Source organism: Siphateles boraxobius, unplaced genomic scaffold, assembly GCF_051911475.1.
Source record: "Siphateles boraxobius isolate OS27281-9 unplaced genomic scaffold, OSU_SipBor_1 86, whole genome shotgun sequence".
Taxonomy (NCBI): domain Eukaryota; kingdom Metazoa; phylum Chordata; class Actinopteri; order Cypriniformes; family Leuciscidae; genus Siphateles; species Siphateles boraxobius.
The window spans coordinates 7,721,061-7,741,343 of record NW_027509215.1 but is presented as its reverse complement, the minus strand read 5'-3'; the positions used below and the strand labels follow the sequence as shown (position 1 = coordinate 7,741,343).

At 42.9% G+C, this 20,283-nt stretch overlaps 1 protein-coding gene across 1 annotated transcript; it reads right to left on the bottom strand.

Annotated features, from left to right (window-relative positions):
- Positions 1 to 12,729: 12,729 nt before the first annotated feature.
- Positions 12,730 to 14,817, bottom strand: rxfp3.2a (relaxin family peptide receptor 3.2a). Its single transcript, XM_077222388.1, has one exon. It carries the CDS (start codon positions 14,665 to 14,667, stop codon positions 13,471 to 13,473), a length of 1,197 nt encoding a protein of 398 aa, XP_077078503.1. The 5' UTR covers positions 14,668 to 14,817; the 3' UTR covers positions 12,730 to 13,470.
- Positions 14,818 to 20,283: the final 5,466 nt, after the last annotated feature.

Here is a 20,283-nt window from a genome sequence, read left to right as displayed (position 1 = left end):
CCCCGACAAAAGAGCTTTAGAAGCAGCCATACTCCTGGTAGAGTGAGCTCGGACAACCAAAGGTGAAGGCTGGCCAGCCGACTCATAAGCAAGTGAGATAGCCTCAACCACCCACTTGCTCATTCTCTGTTTAGACGCCGGACACCCTTTCCTGGGTGGCCCGAAACATACAAAAAGTTGTTCTGATTTCCTCCACAGGGCAGCTCTGTGGACATAAGCGTCTAATGCCCTAACAGGGCAGAGTGAATTAAGTTTCTCCTGGTCCGATGACATAAATGGAGGAGGACAGAAAGCCTGCAGAACCGTAGGTCTAACAATATTAGTAGGAACCTTAGGAACGTAACCTGGTCTAGGATGCAGAAAAGCTTTAACCATGCCAGGTGCAAATTCCAGGCACGAGGGTGAAACCGACAGAGCCTGCAAATCTCCGATTCTTTTTAGTGAAGAGATAGCAAGCAAAAAGATAGTCTTAAAAGTGAGAAACTTCTCGGGAACTTCTTCGATAGGTTCAAAAGGAGCTAGGGAAAGACCTTCTAATACAATGGCCAGATCCCAAGTCGGCACCCTCGTACGAACTGCTGGCCTCAGCCTCAAAGTGCCACGGAGGAAACGAGTTATAAGCGGGTGTCTCCCAAGAGAAACTCCACTGAAAGGGACGTGGTAAGCAGCTAGTGCCGCCACATACACCTTTAGTGTGGAGGGGGATAACCCTGTGGAGAAGCGCTCCTGCAGGAATTCCAGCACTGCACCCACTGGGCAGTTAACTGGGTCCTGCAGGTGTTCTCCACACCAAGAAGTGAAAAGTTTACACTTCAAGGCATAAAGCTTCCTCGTGGATGGAGCTCTGGAGTTAAGAATGGTCTCAACAACCTCGGTTGAGAGACCGGAGTCTATGAGCTGGGCCCCCTCAGAGGCCAAGCCCACAGTTTCCACAATTCTGGGCGGGGGTGAAGTATCGTGCCCCCCGCCTGGGAGAGTAGATCCCTCCTGACCGGGAGCTCCAAAGGAGAACCGTCCAGGAGAGAAATCAGGTCCGCAAACCATACTCGGGCCGGCCAGAACGGGGCTACTAGTAGTAGACTGACCCCGTCCCGGCGGACCCTCTCCAGAACTCCTGGTAACAGAGCAATCGGGGGAAAGGCGTACAGACGTGACCTCGGCCACGGCTGCACCATAGCATCCAACCCCAGGGGGGCTGGAAGAGTGATGGAGAACCACCGATGACAATGAGTGGTCTCCTTGGAAGCGAATAGGTCCACCTCGGCGCGACCGAAACTCAACCAAAGGAGCTCCACCACCTCGGGGTGGAGTCTCCATTCCCCTGGCCTCGGCCCCTGCCTCGACAGGGAGTCTGCTACCACATTCAAATACCCAGGGAGATACATTGCTCTCAGAGATAGTAGCTTCCCTTGGGACCACAGGAGGATCTGACGGGCCAACTTGTAAAGCCGGCGAGACCGCAGGCCCCCCTGATGATTTATATAAGAGACCACCGATGTGTTGTCTGATTGAACTAACACATGATGGCCTCTCAGGTCTGTTAGGAAGTGTTTCAGAGCCTGAAACACAGCCAACATCTCTAGACAATTTATGTGCCACGAAAGATGATGATCCTGCCACAGACCTTGGGCTGGGCGACCACTCATGACCGCCCCCCACCCTGTGAGGGAAGCATCCGTCGTTAGCGTTATGCGACGACAAAGAGCCCCCAGCACAGGACCTTTGGATAGGAACCAAGTTTCTCTCCACATGACCAGAGCACGAAGGCAGCGCCGCGTGACTTTGAACGTGCGGAGCGGATTTCCCCTCGGGGAGAATCCCTTGGTCCTGAGCCACCACTGTAGCGGTCTCATGTACAACAGGCCGCAAGGTATAACGTTGGACGCTGCTGCCATCAGACCCAACAGTCTCTGAAACTGCTTGACAGTGAGTAGCTGGCCTAGCTTCACTTGTTTCACAGCTGAGAGAATCGAAGCGATGCGGGTCGGAGAGAGTCGCGCCCGCATCGATACCGAATCCCAAACGACACCCAGAAAAGTGGTCTTCTGGGAAGGAGATAATACACTTTTCTTTGCGTTCAGCCTCAACCCCAACTTTCTGATATGAGCGAGGACGACATCTCGATGCCGAACCGCCATCTGCTCGGTCTGAGCTAAAATCAACCAATCGTCGATGTAATTGAGAATACGAATGCCCTGAAGCCTCAGAGGCACTAGTGCTGCATCCATGCATTTCGTGAAAGTGCGGGGAGATAAAGCTAGGCCAAACGGAAGAACCCTGTACTGGTACGCCTCGCCCCCGAAGGCGAACCTCAGGAACTTCCTGTGTTGTGGAAGGATGGACACATGGAAGTATGCGTCCTTCAGATCTATCGTGACAAACCAGTCCTCGGACCTGATTTGAGACACGATCTGCTTGATAGTGAGCATCTTGAATTTTAGCTTCCCTACCGAGCGATTCAATATGCGCAGGTCTAAAATTGGACGCAACCCCCCATCCTTCTTTGGAACGATGAAATATCGGCTGTAATAACCTGACTCCAAACTGGGAGGAGGAACCCGTTCTATAGCCTCTTTTTGAAGGAGCGTTTTCACCTCTTGTTCCAATACCAGAGCCTGCTCGGGGCCCACCACTGTGTGCAGAACCCCTCTGAATTTTGGTGGACGACACCTGAACTGGATAGCATAACCCTTTTCTACTGTCTGCAGGACCCAATGAGATATTTTTGGAAGGCTTTTCCACTCTGCCAGAAATTCTACTAAGGGTACCAGCCTCTCGAGACTGGCCTCTGGTGTAACTTGAGCAGCAGACGCAGCGCCCTGTAACGGCGCACCGGCAGGGAACAACTGGTCTGACCGCTCTGAGACCCTCCTCAGAGGGAGCGAGCGTCCCTCGGGAAAGCGCTCGCTGGGATCGTCTGTGCCCCGGCATAAAGGCGGGGTTGGCAGAACGAGCCCCTGAGGGCACCGAGGAGGAATGGGCACCGTAAAAAGAGGTGAACACCTTTCCGCCTCGGTGGGGACCACCCTCAGCATCCTGAACGGCTTGGCGTCAGGACTTCTTCTTAGCCGAAGCCTTCTTAGCCAATATAACTGTCCTCAGATCAGTTCTACTGGGAGAAGGCTTCGGCTGAGAGTGTCGCGGCTGAGCCCACTGTCCAGCAGGGGGAGCACGAGACGCGACACTCTGCCTCTGCTGCGCTCTATGTGATGAGCTCGAAGACGGCCGGGGCTGCTCCCGCCCAGCAGCCCCAGGGACATGAACTTTAAGGGGAAGAAACTTTTTAAAAGCTGCAGTTTGTTTCTTTTCTTCTTGGAATTTATCGATAACTGAATTCACAGCATCACCAAACAACCCCATGGGAGAAAGAGGAGCATCTAAAAGAAAAGCTTTTTCTCTCTCTTTAATATTAGTCTGATTTAACCACAAATGTCTTTCTGCGGCCACCAGAGCTGCCATAGAACGACCCATTAATTTGGCCGATTCTCTGGTGGCACGCAGGGATAAATCAGCAGCCTGACGCAGTTCGCGAACTACGTCAGTACTGACCTCCTCACTCTCACTCATGTCCCTTAGCAGATCAGCCTGGTATGCCTGCAAGATTGACATAGTATGCAGACATGACGCAGCCTGACCTGCTGCCGAATATGCTTTACCCACCAAAGCCGAAGTGTTTCTTAAAGGCTTGGTGGGTAATGCCGGTGCCTTAAAAGATGATGCTGCTTCGGGGGAGAGATGGCTCGCAAGCGTCTCTTCCACACGAGGCAAAGCACCATAACCATGAGCCTTGGCTCCCATAATATTAGCGTATGTTGAAGTCTGGGGACTAAACACTCTATATGACACCGGTTTTCTCCATGATTTCGACACCTCGGTGTGGAGATCATGGAAAAACGGCAGGCACCGGCGTGGAGGCTGCACACGTGACGGCAAAAATCTCTCATCCAACTTTGATTTAGAAACAGACTCCTGACTAGTCACTGGCCATTCAATATTAAGTTTTTCAACAGCTCTTGTTAACACCTCCATAAGCTCATCACTCTCAGGAGTGTGGGGTGGCGAATCCTCCACATCTCCCTCAACACTAACAACATCAAGTTCCTCAGAACTGGATAGCTGCAGCATTGGTGCCTCAGCCCGAGCGGAAGAAACCGCAGCGCGTGCTTCCGAACCCGGGACTGAGGCACTGGATCTCACAGGTGAAGGGAGAGATAAGGCAGAGCCCGTCTCAAACCCCGCTGTGAGATCCATCTGCGATCCCCACGATAAGCGCCGCCGCTCTGCCTCGGCAGAAGCGGGTCCCGAACCGCGGGGAGCGCGCACCGAACCGCTCTCCTCAAAGAGCGATCGGCGGGAGCGGAGCGTCCTTAACGGCAAACGCTCGCAATGCTCACAGTCTGCTCCCTCGAGAGCAAACTGGGCATGCTGAACTCCCAAACAAACAACACAAAGATCATGTGTATCCCCGCTCGTTAAATAACGCGAGCAGGGAGGAACACACTTTCTAAACTGCTGTTCGTCCGCCATAATCTCTCAATATATATATATATATAGGGATAAATTGTTTGTGTGGTGCAGGGTATGTAAGACAGACAATATCACACAGGGACAGATTCACATGTAGCGCGACTGAAAGCACAGAAGCTAATGCGCTTGTGTTTTTGGGGTGCTTTATAGTTTCCTGGTCGATGACGTCACCCGCCTATGACGTTTCATCTCTCCATTGGGCTGATTCCATACGTGCTTCATGACGCACAACGCAGGGGCGTTCCCGCAGCGTTTGACGCAGCTCGAAGTTCCCTTGAAAGGGAACATAATTTTATAATTAGTTAGAAGTAGATGCTAATTATACAATTTTGTGCATTTATGTTTGCATTCAATTTGGTTTGAGTTATTGGATTTTTTTGTTATCCAAATAAAAAATAGCATCTGAATGTCTTCTAATAGTTTGGGCTCTGTTGTTAACCTTTATTCTGGGGGGAAACCCAACCTGTATCGATTCCTTATTCTTTCTTTCGCTTTTTTTTCTTCCTAAATTCTTTTCCAGGTATCAGAAAAGAAAGAGGCTGAACAATTTCTTCAGCAAGAAGCCATGTCAGTCTTTGTCATCAGAGATGCAAAAGGTGTACCTACAAACATTGGCATCATTCTAATCTAGAGGGACAAGAGGTTCTGAGCAGCTTGCCCTGTCGCAAATGCTGTTGCCATTCTCCTGAGCCTTCTTTATGCCTTCAATATGGAATATCCCAAGACATTGAAACTGACATTTGAATATATCCAGAAATTCAGTATTATAGCGGTGTATAGCAACAACTCTGTACTTCCATTACAATGTCTGTCTGATGCGATGTGTTGTTTTTTTACAGTTGGATATCATTTGTAGCAGAGAAAGTGAAATACTTATCACAGCTGCATTTCTGGTAGTGTTGAAACTGAGAAATTCTTGCATTTCCCTAATTCACTGCATTGTTCTCGGTTAAAGCTGATAAGGCTGTTGTTTTCTAAGGTCAATGTTTTCCAGCTCTTGAAGTTAAAATATGACACTTGAGCACTGAAATTGTGAATGTGTGGAAATAAGTTAATAAATCTTTATGCAATGTAATAATTTGTCTTTTTTTATTTATTAGATTTTGGATCAGATCAAATATTAAGCAATGTTCCTTGATGGGAAACGTGTTTTATTAAATCCATATCTTTTTGTTTGTTTAAAATTAATAATTTCTATTAACCTTTATTTTTAAAAATGATACATAATTGTTTAATTAAATCTATATATGTTTGATTGGAGAAAATAAATCATTTCTAATACATATTTCTTAAATCAGAAGTTTTGTTTTGATTAAATCTATATATTTTTGTTTAGATCAAAAAAAGGAATTTAAATTAATTGACTTTCTTCAACATGAAAAATTTACTTTGTACCAAGTTATATAAAATAGTTTTCATAGACATAGAAAATATTGGTTAGGGTAAGTTATTTATTTTTCATTGGATCAAGTAATAAAATATAGATGTGAACCATTACCCTAAAAATTTTTTAATTAGATGAATGAAAATATTTTTTCAGTGTGCTGTTCACTCTGTACATGCTACCTTTAGGAGATATCATTAGGAAACATGGAATTAGTTTTCACTGTTATGCTGATGATACTCCTCTATATTTCTTCCAAACCTAACGAAACTCACCAATTCACAAAATTATCGGAATGCATAGTTGATATCAAAAACTGGATGACTAGTAATTTACTACTACTAAACCTACTGAACCTGGGTGTGCTCTTTGATACCAATCTTTCATTTGAAATTCACGTGTCTAGTCTAGTGTCTGTAAAACCGCATTTTTCCATCTTAAAAATATATCTAAATTACATCATATGCTCTCATTGACAAATGCGGAACAACTAGTTCATGTGTTCATGACATCAAGGCTAGATTATTGTAATGCTCTACTGGGTGGTTGCCCTGCACGCTTAATAAACAAACTACAGCTAGTTCAAAACGCAGCCGCTAGAGTTCTTACCAGAACCAGGAAGTACGACCATATTAGCCCGGTTCTGTCAGCACTGCATTGGATCCCTATTAAACATCGTATACATTTTAAAATATTGCTGATTACTTACAAAGCACTAAATGGTTTAGCTCCCCAGTACTTGAGCGTGCTCTTAACGCATTATAGTCCTTCACGTCTATTGCGATCTCAAAGTTCTGGCCAGTTGATAATACCTAGAATATCTAAATCGACTGCTGGCGGTAGATCCTTTTCCTATTTAGCACCAAAACTTTGGAACAATCTTCCTAACATTGTCCGGGAAGCAGACACAGTCTGTCAGTTCAAAGCTAGACTAGAAACACATCTCTTTGACCTAGCATTCACATGACACTCTATAGACTTCTTGAAAACTTGTTGGTTTATTTGTATAGGTTGTATAGTATTTACAGTCATTACGTTCCTGTGTATATTGCGTGAATGACGGGTGGTTGGGCAGATATTGTGTTTTGCGGTAGGTGGTATGCCATACGGAACCGTTGCCACTGAAACTGCATATTAACGCACCAGTGGGGCTCGACAGCCTTAGTCAAACGGGTTGGCGCGTATGGTTGGGTTGCGGAGAGATTGTGAGATTGTGGTTAGGTCTCAGCAGCAACTGTTGGTTTATTTGTATAGGTTGTATAGTATTTACAGTCATTACGTTCCTGTATATATTGCGTGAATGACGGGTGGTTGGGCAGATATTGTGTTTTGTGGTAGGTGGTATGCCATACGGAACCGTTGCCACTGAAACTGCATATTAACGCACCAGTGGGGCTCGACAGCCTTAGTCAAACGGGTTGGCGCGTATGGTTGGGTTGCGGTGAGATTGTGGTTAGGTTTCAGCAGCAACTGTTGGTTTATTTGTATAGGTTGTATAGTATTTACAGTCATTACGTTCCTGTGTATATTGCGTGAATGACGGGTGGTTGGGCAGATATTGTGTTTTGTGGTAGGTGGTATGCCATACGGAACCGTTGCCACTGAAACTGCATATTAACGCACCAGTGGGGCTCGACAGCCTTACTGTGCGTTCACACCGGACGCGAATAGCGCGTCAAATTCGCGTCTACCGCGTCTAGTTTGACGCTTGACCACTTTGTGTTAATTCGCGTGTCAAGAGAGAAACTGACGCGCGTAAAAACAAAAGTTTGAAGCGAAATTTACGCGCGTCACGCGCGTCAGAATCGAAACCCGTTGGCGGCCATCTTTTTTATGTTGATCGAGCATTCATCGGAGAGTCACCCCTCTGTATTTGCTCTGGAGAGCAGAACGGCGGCGTAGGGGTAATCGTCGCCGTATTTGTGTCCATCAGACCCTTCGAAGGCGAACCCAGTGTGGCGAGTTTCACCATTGGCTCGCTCCAGGAGCTGCGCCTGGATGACGGCGGCTTTCAGCGGTACTTCCGCCTGTCCCGCGCCCAGCTTGATGACCTGTTGTCCCGCATCGGAGCGAGGAGCACCCTCGCCCTCATCCACCTAATCTGTCATTTATTTTTGTTTTGATGATAAATGGAGCCTGCCTCCAAAAGTGATTAATCTGTCCTGTGATTTTTCTCTCTCTCTCGAACACTGTCCAGACACGAACTTATGCAGTATGTTGGTTGTCTTTACATTAATAATATTTCATATATCTAGATATGGAATAAATAGCATTCAATACAAAATGAATATGTCTCATATATTGAAATCAAGTTTTATGTGAAAAAATATTTGCTTTGTTGTGCATTAGAACCAGTCATATTACAAAATAATTTATTGAAGCCTCCAGATACTTCACCACATGACAGCAGCATGCAGCAAGGCTCCGGATTGGTTAACGCGGCGCGAATTGACGCAGAAGTTCAGATTTTTCAACTCGGGCGGCAGACGCGAATTCGCGTCAAACGCGTGAATGCACAAATAGCACTAACTAAATCATTCGCGCGTAACGCGCTTAACGCGCAAGCCGCTTAATTCGCGCCATTCGCGCGAACTTGACGCGCGAATGAGGCGAATTCGCGTCTACCGCGCCGCGCTCTACGCCTCATTCGCGCCGCAGGAATTTTTTACGCGCGTAACGCGTCTTTGCATTGACTTAACATTGAAATCACTCGCGCCTGACGCGCTATTCGCGTCCGGTGTGAACGCACCATTAGTCAAACGGGTTGGCGTGTATGGTTGGGTTGCGGTGAGATTGTGGTTAGGTCTCAGCAGCAACTGTTGGTTTATTTGTATAGGTTGTATAGTATTTACAGTCATTACGTTCCTGTGTATATTGCGTGAATGACGGGTGGTTGGGCAGATATTGTGTTTTGTGGTAGGTGGTATGCCATACGGAACCGTTGCCACTGAAACTGCATATTAACGCACCAGTGGGGCTCGACAGCCTTAGTCAAACGGGTTGGCGCGTATGGTTGGGTTGCGGAGAGATTGTGAGATTGTGGTTAGGTCTCAGCAGCAAGAGGGAAGTAGAGGTCAGTAAGCTGGGCTGAGTTGAGTGGGGGACGGAGGGGGGTGACTCTGGGACGCCAGAGTCACTGTCGAGCCCTCTTGAGGTGTCGTGGGCTAGTCGACGAAACACTGAGGACGGAAGGTGCCCACTTGAAGACCCTAGAGATGTTCCCTACTCCGCTCAATCCAGAGGGTTGTTATGGGGGACCGCACTGTGGTTGCAGCCGTTGTGTGTGCTGACGCGCAATACACTGTATTAACACCAGACAGAAGATTCACGTCACTAGATGGAAAGAAGCGTAAATGGATGGAGAAGCATAGGTTACTGTAAAGCTACGTCTTAGTTGGCGATTATCTTGGCGAAAGCCGAGTACAAATCAGCATGAAGTTTTAACATCTACTCTCGTGTAATGGAAATCTATAATTCAATATTAGGCTGCTTAGATTAGGTCAGCCGGAACTGGGAGCACTTCCCTTAAATCCTGATGTACTCGTTACATCATAAGAAGAATGGCATCTACGCTAATTTTAGTGTCTTTGTTTATCCCGAGGTTTTCCCGCAGCCTGCCGGATCCAGGCTGTTTCCAGATCTGACGAAGGACTTTCGCCTGGACCTGATGACAATGCAGTGCTGAAGTGCCAACTAGCCTCTCCCTATGGAGGATCCCTATACCACTCTACAGATAAAGCGTTGTGGAATTTTTCGGTTCGCGAACCTACCCAAAGTGATAAGATAAAATAAAATTCTGCATCAAAATTTATAGACAAGACAAGTAGTTTGTTTAGGCATGGTTTGTAAGGAATTGCAAACCTGTGCACATATATTCAAACGCACATAACTATAGAATCAATTCTTAATGCGCATGTGAACGCCATCAGCGTCTATCACAGGTTCACGTTTAAAGTCTGTTTAGAGAGAACGGTGTCGTCTTAGCGGCCCCTAATTTAATAACAAATGATCATTTAGACGGAAGTGAATCAATCAAAACTAACTTTAGCTGGAAAAAACATTTTTCAAGAACCACTATAAAACCAAACTGATCTCTGTTACCTTAAATTATATGTTTATCTCTGTAAAGCTGCTTTGAAACAATCTACATTGTTAAAAGCGCTATATAAATGAGGATGACTTGACTTGACTTGACTTATGGAGGCCCAGGCCTTAAGCTCATCCAGAGTGTTGGGTCTTGCGTCTCTCAACTTTCTCTTCACAATATCCCACAGATTCTCTATGGGGTTCAGGTCAGGAGAGTTGGCAGGCCAATTGAGCACAGTAATACAGTGGTCAGTAAACCATTTACCAGTGGTTTTGGCACTGTGAGCAGGTGCCAGGTCGTGCTGAAAAATGAAATCTTCATCTCCATAAAGCTTTTCAGCAGATGGAAGCATGAAGTGCTCCAAAATCTCCTGATAGCTAGCTGCATTGACCCTGCCCTTGATAAAACACAGTGGACCAACACCAGCAGCTGACATGGCACCCCAGACCATAACTGACTGTGGGTACTTGACACTGGACTTCAGGCATTTTGGCATTTCCTTCTCCCCAGTCTTCCTCCAGACTCTGGCACCTTGATTTCCGAATGACATGCTAAATTTGCTTTCATCCGAAAAAATTACTTTGGACCACTGAGCAACAGTCCAGTGCTGCTTCTCTGTAGCCCAGGTCAGGCGCTTCTGCCACTGTTTCTGGTTCACAAGTGGCTTGACCTGGGGAATGCGGCACCTGTAGCCCATTTCCTGCACACACCTGTGCACGGTGGCCCTGGATGTTTCTACTCCAGACTCAGTCCACTGCTTCCGCAGGTCCCCCAAGGTCTGGAATCGGTCCTTCTCCACAATCTTCCTCAGGGTCCGGTCACCTCTTCTTGTTGTGCAGCGTTTTTTGCCACACTTTTTCCTTCCCACAGACTTCCCACTGAGGTGCCTTGATACAGCACTCTGGGAACAGCCTATTTGTTCAGAAATTCCTTTCTGTGTCTTACCCTCTTGCTTGAGGGTGTCAATGATGGCCTTCTGGACAGCAGTCAGGTCGGCAGTGTTTCCCATGATTGCGGTTTTGAGTAATGAAACAGGCTGGGAGTTTTTAAAAGCCTCAGGAATCTTTTGCAGGTGTTTAGAGTTAATTAGGCGATTCAGATGATAAGTATAATAGTTCGTTTAGAGACCCTTTTCATGATATGCTAATTTTTTGAGATAGGAATTTTGGGTTTTCATGAGCTGTATGCCAAAATCATCAGTATTAAAACAATAAAAGACCTGAAATATTTCAGTTGGTGTGCAATGAATCTAAAATATATGAAAGTTTAATTTTTATCATTACATTATGGAAAATAATGAACTTTATCAGAATATGCAATTTTTTTGAGAAGGACTATAATTCTATATTTACATGGAAGGGGGGAATTATATTACTGTTCAGTCACAGATGTAATATCTGAAACTGATTTACACAAACAGATGCAAGAGGGAAGAACTGTATTGTCAGTCGACAGGAATGATAAATGAAGAGCCCTTCATGACCTGAGTTTGTGCATCTCACATGAAATCTATGTGGAGAGATGAGAAGACTTAACCAAGACTGACAGCTCACAATGATGATCGTCAGATGAGGGGTCGCAATCTTGCATGTGAAATTTTTTCTCCAACGTGAACAGAATTCAGCTTATTGCATTATTATTCTGTGTGCATTAAGCTTTATGGCTTTTATCAAGCGTGGCGCGCGTCATAGAAACCCCATCATCAGAATTCCAATTCTTGCCACTGACCTGTTTACAAACCGGGCTAATGTAAATGCACAATCCCTCAAAATAATAATCATTCTTTGGGTAAACCTAATTTGATTCCAAAGGTTCCACACACTGGAAATTGATTTTTTCAAAGGGATAATAGTTTACTCAGAATGAAAATCTTCATGTCGTTTCAATCCTGCATGAGTTACTTTGTTCTGTGAAACAAAATGGATATATTTATTTTTAGATTCACTCTCTCTGTGCTTGCTGGGAACTGGAAATGACTGACTAGTTTCAGCAATGCTGCATTAAAGTCACCATGAAATCAAAATTAAAGTTTTTGGGCTTTTAGTATGACTATATGTTAGTCTTGTTATCTATAAGCTAGTGTGCTCCAAAACAATGACCAAATTAACTTTTAGTTGATAACAACATTCAAAACTTACAGTCTCTCACCTCTGCCAATATGGATCAATGATTTTGATGACATCACTCTGCACTTCAGCTTCTCATCAGATTTCTGTCCAATCAAATGCTCTCTAGAATCTGAAGCTCCGCCCTCTACATTATAAATAGACGCTGAAGCTGCAGCTGAAATCGGTCACTTGTTCACGCATTTACTATTTTCTACATGGTGAATGTCTCATAATGCACTATATAGGGGATAGGGAACAATTCAGACAGTGTAAATATGCTTTCCATTGGGGCGAAATAACAAATAATGTTTAATTTTCATTTTGAAAATTAATAAGATCAGCAACTGGATTTAGATGTTAAATCATAAAGCATGTTAAGAAATAAAGCACATCTTTAGAGTACCTGACAAAACATGTTGCACCTCCAATAACAAACTCCGATTTTCCTTAATTTCATTGACTTTATCATTTGAACAAAAGGTAATACTCAACAAAAAATTGAAGATTTGCTTGAAACGGTTTTATTTACACTGCCATTGTACAAGTCAGCAAAGTGAACAATTACAATTGACCCGTGTTATCAGAAGATGTATCTGAAGTGGAAACACATGTAAACGTTTTTTTTTTTTTTTTAAATGAGACATTGCTTTGAAACTCCATCAGAACAAAGACAGTGTTGTTGTTTAGATGATGTGAAGTTTATTTACACTGCATTCAGAATGTGTGTCCTCCAATGAAAACTTTAAGAGATGGACTGAAATATTGAAAGAGCTTAAGGACTGTTTAGAAAACTGTTTCTCTCCTCATGACTGTTTCCTCTAAAGGTCAAACAAGTACAGTCAATATTTTTCTGTCCTCCCCCCCCCCCACATTTTAGAACAATGGACTCTTTTCACATTTTCAAGATTCTCAGAAGTAGAAATCTTCATAGTTGGATAAACTTCTATAGTTGTGAACAGAAACTACAACAAATATAATTTTTGCATTCCTGCTGGACACTTGTTAATGCTTTTACATCACTATCTGCTTTAATAGACCCATTAAATAAAATAAAATAAAAAAAGATAGATAGATAGATAGATAGATAGATAGATAGATAGATAGATAGATAGATAGATAGATAGATAGATAGATAGATAGATAGATAGATATTTTGTTTCATCCACAAGATTTAAGTATATTTCCTTAAACTTGTATGGGAAAAAAACAAAAGAGTGTGTCCAACTGTATAACTGGTAATGGTTTTATGATAATGCAATGCTACTTCAAATCAGCAATGTCTGATAAATCCATGTTGCAGAGACATACGATGATGCATTTAAACGTTCAAACAAGTCTCAGTGTCTTTTTTCTTATTGGTAACGTCACATCCCGATCTCCATCTGCACAACAGCCACTCCAGGCGGAGCCTCCGCGACCTTCTTCCTCCTGGACACCAGTTTGGCCAGGTTCCGGATTGACGGAGTGGCTCGAAACAGCAGTTTCTTGAGGCCGGTGCGGTACTCCTGTCGGATCAGACAGTACAGCACCGGGTTCAGGCAGCTGTTGGTGTGCGCCAGGCACACGGTGATGGGGAACGCGTAAGCTTGCGCGTTGTAAAACGCGTTACTGAACGGCACCAGGTCGAATTTGATGAGCACTCCCCAAAGGGTCAGCGCCTGGTTGGGAAGCCAGCACAGAAAGAACGACAGAACCACGATGGTGACGGATTTGGTGACTTTGGAGCGGCGCGTGTGCCGCGCTCTCTCGCTGTCCGAGCCGGGAATGCTGCTGACGCGCCGCCGCAGAACGAAGCGCAGCAGAAGGAGGTAACAAACGCAGATGATGACCAGTGGAATCACGAAACCCAAAAGGACCTTCTGTGTCTGATAGAGACCGAGCAGCAGCTGCGGGTCCCAACTACCTGAGTCCGAGAACCGGACGAGGCACAGCTCGTCGTCGGACACCTGCGCCGTGGTCGAGTACACCGCGTGAGGGATGGTGACCACCACAGACACGAGCCAGATCCCCAAGCTGGCCCACTTGACCTCAGCCCAGGCCGTTTTGGGACTTTGCATCCGTAGGGAAGAGGACAGAGAGCAGTAGCGCGCCACGCTCATGGCCGTCAAGAAGAACACGCTCGCGTACATGTTCATGGTGGTCACCGAGCTGATGATCTTGCACATCACCTTTCCAAACGGCCATCTGAAGTCCAAAAGTGTGTCCACGGCCCAGAACGGAAGGGTCAGGACGAACTGCAGGTCTGTCACGGCCAAACTCATGACGAAGCAGTTGATGGATGACTGCTTGAGTCTGTGGCGCGACTGGAGCAGGTAAAGTGCCAACAGGTTCCCAACGAGCCCCAGTGCGCACACGATCAGGTAGACGAGCGCGATCACGACGCGCATGGCCATGCTCGAGCTGTCGCCGTAGAGCTCCTGCGCGGACTCTTTGGAGAGGAGCTGGAGCCAGCAGCGGAGCGACAGGTTCTGGAGAGTCCGGTTCGACAGCGCATCGCCCTCGTCCAGTGCCGGACCGCACGACGCTAAACCCGGTGCCAACGCGCTGCTGTTCCCCTGCATGGCACGGATTTACGCACCCATACGATTTCTATAACAGTCCATGTGCTGCACAAATGTTTCCCTAAAAAAATATCCTACAGGTACAGTGTGCGATCCTAATATTCCCAGATTCAGATACAGCTGCGTGAATCTGTGCTGCTCCTCTCTCTCTCTCCTGAATGAGCTGGCGGAGCATCACTGAGCTTTTATAGGCGAGACTGCCGCTGTCACATGGAGAAGTTGCCACTTATAGCGTTAAAAAGGAGAACATAAATATAGTTGGTTTACTTATTATTTAACTTATTATTTAACAGACATTGAGTATATGGATAAAAGCATCTGCTAAATTAATAAATGTATATTCTACAAGATAGCTGTTGGAAATGACAGTTGGCATAAACATGTCTATGATTATTTTTTTTACATTAAGATGATTATAAATGTATAATTTAGATTCTCTAATGCCATTTATTTTTGCATTACGGCAATGACAACTGATGGGGAAATGTGCTTAATTGTCATTCAAATGTCACAATTAGATTTTAATGATTAATTAAATCGTTTATCTTTAAGCAAAATATAACATTCTTTTTTCTTTTTTGTTTTGTTTATTGGGGTTAAAAATGACCCAGACATGTTTTGCAATATTCACCCATTTTCTGTACGTTAGCCTACATTACATTTTAAACAGATATTTAATTGATATTGTTAACTCTTATATAGTGTTTCATATTTTAAGAAATAATTCTGAAATTCTTTTTAAGGCATATGTCTCACACACAAAAAAGAAAGAAAAAAAAAACAGGTTCCCACTGCATAAATTACTTTTTTTTCTTCTGGTCAATAACAGTGGAAATGTCCAATAGCTTGTTTCAGCAAATACCTTATAGAGTGTGTCTATAGTCAAACGTTCTTTAAAAATAATTTCACCCTGTGAAAACTTCACTAATAAAAAGCTGGACAGACGCACACTCACATACAAAATGAAAATCGTCCTAAAGTAGAATCATGGCCTTGACGAAGAGTGAATTTCTGTGGTTGAAACACAAAAGCCTTTTCTGACTGAAGCAAAAGTACAGTAACTGGAACACATGCAGTTCATTCATTGAATTTCCTAGTTTTCATGGGAGAATTATACCGAGATTAATAAATCTATCCTCAAACCATTTGTCCTGAAAATCATCTCTGTGTGTGCACTTTTAATAACACAATTTAAGAATGAATATTCCTAAACTTTTATATGTCAAACAAGGTAACTTTTCTGAATGGATGTGTTCCCTTTCCTTGTACATGTATATTAACATCCAGCACATTCATGAAGATTCTTAATAACAAATCCTTGAGCATAAAACAAAGACTGATATTTAGGTCATTATTTGCTGAAACGATAAAAAAAAAAACGAAGTCATCTTGCTTTTCCATATAAGTACATTTAAGGGCTAAACAAAATACAAAAAAAAAATAGTGCTGAAACTCTTTTTAATTTATGTTGTTAATTTATATATTCGTATATCATTGTGAAATGATATGATCATAATTTTTTACCACTCAAACAATGTCACTTGGAGGATGTTGCACTGACTTTTAAAGGGTCTAACAGAATGAAGTTAAATTAATGACAGGCAAAAATAACTATAAATTAATTACCAGTTTAACTTTATTCCTAAAACAACAAGATTATTAGAGAATAGAAAATAGGAAATGCTGAAATATTTATTTTTCCTGTCAGTAGTGAAGCAGAAATCATGATCAAAAACATCTGCCCAGACCAAATTAACAAAATTGTTTCAAATTCACTTAACTGTGACAAAAGCAAACTAATTTGTTTAAATAACGTTAAGTTTATAAACTTTACTTCCTTGATGACCCTTTTGCCTGTAAAAATGGGTCAGTATTCAGACTTGATATCCCATCAGAAGTGTTACTGGAATGCAAAAGGAATGCAGTGTTAGAGAGAGAGATTAGAGAGAGAGATCAGAGAGAGAGAGAGAGAGAGAGAGAGAGAGAGAGAGAGAGAGAGAGAGAGAGAGAGAGAGAGAGAGAGAGAGAGAGAGAGAGAGAGAGAGATCAGAGCAGTGATTCTCCACACACTCCATCCTCCTCGGCTCTTTGTGAAGAATCCTGTAATCCAGAACAAATTACTCGGCCCTGGGCTCTGAGACGGTGATTGATCATGTTTGAGGAGGAGGGTCAATCGGCTTTTCCTCAAAGCAGCCGATGCACTAATTGAGTTCATTCCAGGACAACTGGCTTTGACTGCGCAGATTCTGAGACATTTCGTCGGGAATTGTTCAAATGGCTCTTCGTGAACATTTAGTCCAGATTCTATGGGGTTAGAATTGTTGCATTATTCATAATAAATAGATTGAGATTCACAAACAAAAAAGAGATTCACAAAAATGCATCAAATTCATAGGCCTAAATAAAATGAGATTTACAAATAAAGTAAAAATATTTACAAATGTGTTTTATGACGCAAACTAAACTGATGAACCCTGATGTGCATTGAACAAGATATAATGAGGAATGTGCACAGGGTCATAATTAATAATCAATCCTAAATCATTATAGTAAGACCAAACAAGAATCCACAAATAATCAAATACGAACTGGATAGTTATTCAGTTTCACACTAATTAATTATCATTTTTAATCCCAAAAATATGATAATTTAATGTTTTTTTATTAAAGCTACACTACAGCTTTTGGACCTCTAGGGGTTGAAGCAATAAACTACAAGTTACATGCGGACAGCGGAGGAACATTGTTTTGGTAATAAGGCGAGTTGTGCTTCGGCTGTGTGCGGATGAATCTGATGATGGCTTGAGGCGCGCCGTTGTGCTTAAGGTTACAGAGATGACCATGATGGTTTAACTGCGACGAGTTCAAAACTCTCACAATAACGAAAGAGGGATTTCTGAAAATACTGTATTTCATATGAGCAGGTAAGCAGCTTGTTTAACTATTTTAAATTAACGTTACAAAAAGTTTGCCAACGCTTATCAGGTAGCCTAACGGTGTAAAGTTCTATAACTTGGCAATTTATAGTCAAATAGACTTACAGATTGGCATTGTTACCAACAAACATTGTTTTGAGAACAATGCACAGCGAATATGATGCTATCAAACTATGTTGATTCATGATTTATTACGAATGTCACTTTCACGTTTTGGTTAATGCATGTAGCCTAGTCTTCTTTCCGTTATTTACGGATATAGCCTAATGTAAACACGCATACAAATGATGAAAGTGTGGAAATTATTATAGACGTACTATTTTATTATTATGATTTTTTTAATTGAAAACAATATCTGAATACTACAAAATGGCATAAACCAGCCAATATAACGTTACAGAGAAAGAAAAAACTGGCATGGAAGGCTCATCACAAAAAATTAAATGAACATAATACATACAAATAAATAGGCCTAATAATTATTAAAAAAAGCGAAAAAATTCTGGGCTTACCATACGCAGTGATTTTGGGTTAGGCAAAAACACAGTTTGGAAGATGTTTTATGATGTAGGCTAGGCTACTAGTTTATTGTTTACATTTTGTAATTTTTAAATTAAAATGAATAGTTGCATTTATACCTGATTAAAATACCTTGTGACTGAGAGCTTTAATTAAGAGAGACTGGTTCTTGGTATCTATATGAAAGGAGACTAATTCTGCAGATGAATTACATGCATCCACTGAAGTAAAGATATTAAACCACTTCTAAAGATGGATATCTTTGTATGTATAAAGCTCATTGTTAAAGCTCAGATAATGCTGGATACAAATAAATTGAGTCTGCGAATGCAAAATGAACAAATTAATTATACCACTGTCAATCAGAGGATTTTCAAATCTCAAAGAAACTTCCCATGAACCATAGCAACACCTGAGGTCATTTATTTGCAACTGGGCACCGTTAGGTCTGAATATTTTCTAAAAATACAAAGCAGAAGGAAATAAATACATTCAATTTAATGTGGACTAGTAGGCTTACACATTATTGTAAAACCTTGAAAGCTTCCAAATTTATCTTGCAAAATATAATGCCACATATTCATAATACTGTGGTTACCAATTTATCATTAATATTTTAAAGACTCACTGCAGTATAAAATGTAAAAAAAAACACCAAGAATTAGAACAAGATTTTAAAGAACAAAAACCCAGATGAGGGAGATGATAACTGCTCTTTCTGCCCAAGGTTGCACTGAATTTCCGGTGGCTCCACACGAGCAGCTTTGAGGACTGACCTCGTGCGAAACGGATAATTATTATTCCTCATGCTTTTCCTTCACTTCTAAAGAACACCACATGAGTAGCACATTCGGCTCAGCACCTGAAACACTTGTGAATGACGAAGTGAAAGTTGCTTTTAACACACTCCTGATGAATGCTTCGGCCTCGGGGTTTTGTGTAATACTCCAAGGGTCCAATTGAATCCCTTGAAGCATGTAATGTAAATGGGGCGTAACCCATTCGGTGCACAGAACATATTCTTATTGTCAGGCAACAGCTGCCTGCAGGTTCACATAGGTGGACACCTGCTTCAACACACTACCATATTCACTGCTTTATTATTCTGCAGTAATTTTAGGCTTCACAGCTGCTGCCTGTTGGAATACTAGATTTTGCATAGTTAATCTAGCAACAAAAAGTAAAAGTGTCGTTTAGCATTCAGGAACCGCGCTTGACCGCGAGTCAGAGCACTCGAGGGAGTTCTGTGCACCGAATGGGTTACGCCCCATTTACATTACATGCTTCAAGGGATTCAATTCCGATTTTGTCTCCCATGTGGCACAGATCGGATATGACCCACAAATGTGTAAGCAGGAAAAACGTACGTGGATTCTGATATTCTCCGATCAGTTTCAGAAACGGAGAATATCAGAATATCTGATCTGTCCGCTCACTTGGCAAAAGCAAATTCACACACACACACACACACACACACACACACACACACACACACACACACACACACACACACACACACACACACACACACACACACACACACACACACACACACACACACACACACGTGCATTTGCTTTTGCCAAGTGAGCGGACAGATCGGATATTCCCCTGTCAATGCAAGTCGTACATCATTGAAAAAGTGACATCAACTCAAGTGTACACCACAACCGCGATCACATGACACTTTTCAATGGTGCAATGGAGGATGGAGGCTCAATCCCAATTTTTTGCTGACCTTTTGAGGAAAGCATAAACTTGTAGGCTATTATCATTTCATCTGCATCCATTGCAAATCGCGCCGATTTTACTTCCTTTTCGGTCTAAGGTTTTCCTGGTCAGTCTTCCTTGGGTTGTTTCGGCAAGTGTATAGTGTGGTGTGGATGTAAGCTGGTCATAAAAAAAATTATTTAGTCAACAGATCTGATTTTAAATGCAGCCGTAGAGAACAAAGTTAACGATAAAAACGACCCCTCAGATAAGGATTAGCCTAAGTATAAAAAAGTAAAAGGAGTAAAAAAATATTGCTGGAAAAAAATTCACATTAACAAACATCTGAAATTAACACCCAGTCATGTGTTGGTACATTGTGCTTGTGGTTGATTCTGCACGAATGAGATAAGCTGTCTGCGCATTAATCTGAGTTATTAAACGGCCGAAG

Coding starts and splice junctions, on each gene's coding strand:
- rxfp3.2a (XM_077222388.1), bottom strand. CDS start 14,667: ATGCAGGGGAACAGCAGCGCGTTGGCACCGGGTTTAGCGTCGTGCGGT.